We start from the raw sequence: 5007 nt of genomic DNA on the forward strand, positions 1-5007 counted from the left end.
TACTTTTGAGGCACCAGTGCTACTGGCTTACACAACGAAGGATGGTCATCAAATGAACCCCCCCCCCCCCCCCCCCTTTAGTGTAACAGAACTGTTTATAACGATCTGCTCTTTCTGTTATTTCCACCTCCCATCGTTCCTCAGCCTCCTTCAGTAGCCTTGTCAATTAAACCATGCACTCTCATTCCTCAGATCTCAGTGTCTCCCTGCTCCATAATAACAATGTTTAGCATCTACAGGGCAATTACATCCTAAACACACCAACTGCTGCTGAGATGCAGTTCCGCCTTTCTCAGAAGGCCACTAGCATCTAGTTCAAACAGTGGCTGTTCATGAGTGAGCACTGACAGTATAACTACCATCAAATCCGGGATTAGGGTGGAATCAAGTCATCAAACACGTTTTCTTGACTTCTTTTAAAATTGGGTAAGAATATTTCAAACACATTACACCACACTGCCAAATATTCTATCATCCTGCCACTGCCTGTCGTCATCTGGAAAAAACATTCCCGCCTCTTGTCTATTCTTAATTAGTGGTTCGGTTACATTCCATTCTGACTACATATACAATCTTTCCGTTTCTAACATCTGATTGTGAGATGTGTATAGTTACATGCATTCACTGATGTATCACTCATTAGAGATTGTTGAGCTACAAGCCCCTGCTCAGTTTTACTTCTGAACTTCCTGAAAACATTGGCCTCTTGCTGTGCGGTGGTTGTCTGAGGGACATTAAATACTCACCATACACTAAATTAAGTGACCATTCCTCAGAACACGAACCTGGATCGTAATAATGGACAGGACATTCAACTGTGGAAGGAGTCACAGCTAAACATTCAATGTATTCAATGGTTGACCAAACACCTGCCCTATCCTGTGGGGTGAATGGCAGGAATTCAGAGGGGTTGAATTCTCCTCTGAGCTCAGCGACGTGGAGGCCGAATCTCACTAAGTCTGTTTTCCCAACATATATTGAGAGTCAAGAGCTCTCAGAGCTACAGTGAGACTTGTCTGTCCCTTTTCTGTTCAGTGAGCTCCCATTCGAAAGTGATCTTCACTCAGACTGTACCACACTGGGCTTTTCATTATTTTAAGTATTTTCACATTTATTCAATTCTCATTTTTAAAAAAAGCTGCATTTCAAACACAGCAAACAGGTAATTGCACTGAACAAAAAGATTGTTGCAAAGGTATGTTCCTGTTCAGCTTTTGTAGACATTCATTTTGGTCTTTTACATTCAATGTAAAAACAAATCAGTGGTTTACACATTTTTACAAGCAAATAAAATTTAAATAACATATTGAAATAAATATTTTTGTAGCATCTGTACAGGAATATAGTGATGTTTTCATGAGTGTTCGTCCCAGTATGCCCTGAGATCCAGTCCCATGGGTACCAGACACGCTACAGTACCTTGGCCAAGTAACCATCACTGTTTTTGGTGAGAGACACGAAGTGGAATTTCTATAGCACCTTTCACAACCTCAGGATGTCCCAAAGTGCTTCACAGCCAATGAAGCACTTTTTTTTTTGATGTGTAATCACTGCTGTTGTGTATGATCGAGTCATCGGGCTATTCGACTGTAGGAGGCGGCAGCAGAGCCCATTTTAAAATATACCCGCACGGGTACGTGCAGGGGGGATGACTGGATAATGATCAGGGTTGGGTCTTCTCCTGCCTCCTTTATCCAGCTCAGGCGATTAAAGCCAATCATGGCTTCCAGTGCCGCCCCACCTAATTGTGCGTTAAAAAAAAATCAGAGATTTACATCGGGGGTTGCTGTTGGCTACCCAAGACCCACAGTGCAGGCACTGGGCCTTTCAATGCTGCAGCCTCAACATACACCTACCACCCCCCCCCCCCCCCCACACATCCCCCCCTTCCCCCCACAACCCCTCGCCCCAACACACACACACACCCCCACCACCCCCCACACCCCCAAAGGCCAATATGCAGCTTTAGACAAATTAAAGCAAGGATTCAACCTGGAACCTTTGTGGCTCGGTGGCAGCAGTGACTACAGTTCAAAGAAGCTCAATGGGAGCGAGTGGGAAGCACTCGGAACATCCTAAGGGATAAAGAGCCGGGATGAACACAAGGGCTCACGTTCCTTGTCCACAGTGTGCATCACTGAGCCATGAGGCTTGCTTTTGGGGGTAATTTTTAACCCAACACTCCAGTGGTGTAAGAATGAAATTTTAACAGCGACTGATTTGAGTTCTCGAACAGGAGGTAGACTTATCAATAACCAATGGAAAAATAAAATTCACATCAGAAAACCCCATTGTTTAGCCATCAGGTAGAAGCATTGATCAGAACAGATTTGTAGGGTAAAAGCTTGCTTCTCTCAGCCCAGCTCTGGGCTATTTCCAGTAATATTGCCTGAAACTTTCAATCTCCAGCCTGGCCAAGATTTTCTCTCTACCATTCATTTTAATCGGTGGATATTATGACAGTGACACCGATTGGAAAACCCAGGTTACACCCTTCTGTCGAAGGTTAATCGGATCTCAAGTACGTCATGTCAAGATTCAGCCTGAACTTGCCTAAAATCTGAGGCCTACAGGGTTTTTTTTAACCCATCACCTTCATTCCAATTGCTGAAAGCTTTTTTTCCCCCCTGTATCTCTCATGCTAATTCCCTCACCTCCTCTCCCAAAGGTTTTGACACTGGGGCAAGGGGGGTGTTTGGGTGGGGGAGGGGTGGCAGGCGTTCACACAAACCCTCTGTTCCCTCGCCCAAGTGGTCTTCACGCACCCCAGAACCCCTACCCCCCAACCTCCACTCCAGGCGAATTTTGACACAGATGCCAGAAAGCTATTCTGCCGCCAGCACACTCTGCAGCTCAGCCACTGCCCACTTCCATCAGGTAACAATGAACTCTGACTGGTGCCCACCCCCCCCCCCCCCTCCTACTCCCCTGCCTGTCTGACCATTCCCACCCACCCAACCCCAGCATCCAAAGGCTCGGAGGTTAAGTGCAGCACTCCCAGCCCATTGGCCAGTCAGAATCAGCTGATCCAGCGCAGAGCGGGAATGGAAGCATTGCACCAGGTGCCTCCCTGAGCTGTGGGTGGGAGGAGGGAAGGAAGGGGATAAATAGCTCAGATGCTTGGAAACAAAATCCAGTTGGGGCAGTTTGAAGTTTAGACATTAGGTTATATAAAAGCCTGAGTAATAAACTTCCTCTTCCACTGTCTTGAGGACCATTCAATAAATATAATTTCACCTTCACACACACACACACACACACACACACACGAACAAACAATAATAATCACCCTCACAAAGAGCACCTTCTATAAAAAGACTGAAAATTGTACATGTAACAGTAACTCTCCTCCCAGAGGGTTTTGGCAGGCAACTCCTCCCCCCACCCTCACACTGGGTGGAATATTGACTGTCCTCCATACAGTTTAAGTCAGCCCAACTCGAATACGCTGCACGCAATTAAATCACGTTAGAGGAGATTGTCTGACTAGGAACAATGGATCAAGCGGGCTAAACCCCAAAAGCCAAGAGGCTATTTGTAGGATGTACATTAAACCCTGTGTTAATAACCCCACCCTCCTTTCCCCTGCCCGCACATCCATTCATACCACCATCCAGTCAGGGGAGATACAGATAATTACTGAGGTGATCCTATTTTTGTAACACAATCCTGCCCCAAAACTCAGGAACATTTACAATTTGTGTACCCAACACGGCAGCTTCCGATTGTACCTTTCTTCAAAAGAAAACTGGAGCTTTTAAACTCAGGTTGATTGGCACACACAAACAGGAGAGCACTTAAAAGGTGAACCCTTCCTTTCATAGCAGAACAATCCAATCTCTTGCAAGTCCCATGGTTTCTCAAGATCAGCTTCCATTTTCTTACTCCCTGATAGTTTGTACTTTTTTTTCTCTCTTTAGAGCTAAGTTGGCTCTAGTAAAAAGAGTTCTGTCTCTCCGCCCTGGCTTGCTTCGATGTGCCTTTACAACAGGGTGCACGCGCAGTTGAAGCATCCCTTCTGTGAGAACTTCAAGGTGGCCCTGGTGGCAGTTTCGAAAACCTCCCAGACGCCTTCTTTTGTCTTGGCCGAGCATTCTAGGTAATCGTAGGCACCAATCATCTCCGCCATGGCCCGGCCCTCTTCCCACCTCACCGGCTCCCTCTTGCTCCTCGCCAGCTCCTTGCGGACCCGCTCGTTGCTCCGCAGGTCCTTCTTGTTGCCCACCAACACCACTGGCACACCGGGGCAGAAGTGCCTGACCTCGGGCATCCACTTTTCCGGGATGTTGCTCAGGGAGTCAGGGATGTCCACCGAGAAGCACATCAAGATAACGTCGGTGTCGGGATAGGAGAGAGGCCGCAGGCGGTCGTAGTCCTCTTGTCCGGCTGTGTCCCAAAGTGCCAGTTCTACCAGCTTCTGGTTCACTTCTATATCGGCCACGTAGGTCTCGAAGACAGTGGGGATGTAGTCTTCAGGGAACTCATCCTTGCTTAACACAAACAACAAACTTGTTTTACCACAGCCACCATCACCGACCACCACCAGCTTCCTCCTGAGCGTGGACATGCTCACTTCTAAATATACCTGCTCCAATTCCTAATGTGATCACAGCAGACTCTGTTCAGTCACCCGAGTGTGATGCAGTATTTTGAGTCTCAGCAGCAAGGAGGGAAGCTTTTATGAATCAGCACAAAGTTCGACTGCCCAATCAGGTTTTTCTGGTTCTCTGACTCAGCCTCCGAGCGGAGTGATTGGGCCACTTTCAAGTAGCTGATTGACAGCACTAAAATCCCTCCCTCCCGCCCTCACGGAGCACTGAGTTTTAAACTGACTGGGGGCTTTTTATTACTGTTCTGGTACAGCTTTCTTCTGAGCTGATTCATAGCGTCAGACATCACAGAAGGAGGTTATTCGGTCCATCGTGCCTGTGCCAGCTCTCTGAGAGAGCTATCCCATTCCCCCTACTCTTACCCCATAGCCCTGCAAATGTTGTCCTTCTGTAAGTC

At 47.2% G+C, this 5007-nt stretch overlaps 1 protein-coding gene across 1 annotated transcript; it reads right to left on the reverse strand.

Moving 5' to 3' along the window:
- Window positions 1-2969: 2969 nt before the first annotated feature.
- On the reverse strand, window positions 2970-4749 carry LOC137347250 (rho-related GTP-binding protein RhoB-like). The gene has a single exon (XM_068011552.1). The coding sequence runs from the start codon at window positions 4565-4567 to the stop codon at window positions 3983-3985; it is 585 nt and encodes a 194-aa protein (XP_067867653.1). The 5' UTR covers window positions 4568-4749; the 3' UTR covers window positions 2970-3982.
- Between the last annotated feature and the right edge of the window lie 258 nt (window positions 4750-5007).

This window comes from Heterodontus francisci, chromosome 31 (genome assembly GCF_036365525.1).
Source record: "Heterodontus francisci isolate sHetFra1 chromosome 31, sHetFra1.hap1, whole genome shotgun sequence".
Taxonomy (NCBI): Eukaryota; Metazoa; Chordata; class Chondrichthyes; order Heterodontiformes; family Heterodontidae; genus Heterodontus; species Heterodontus francisci.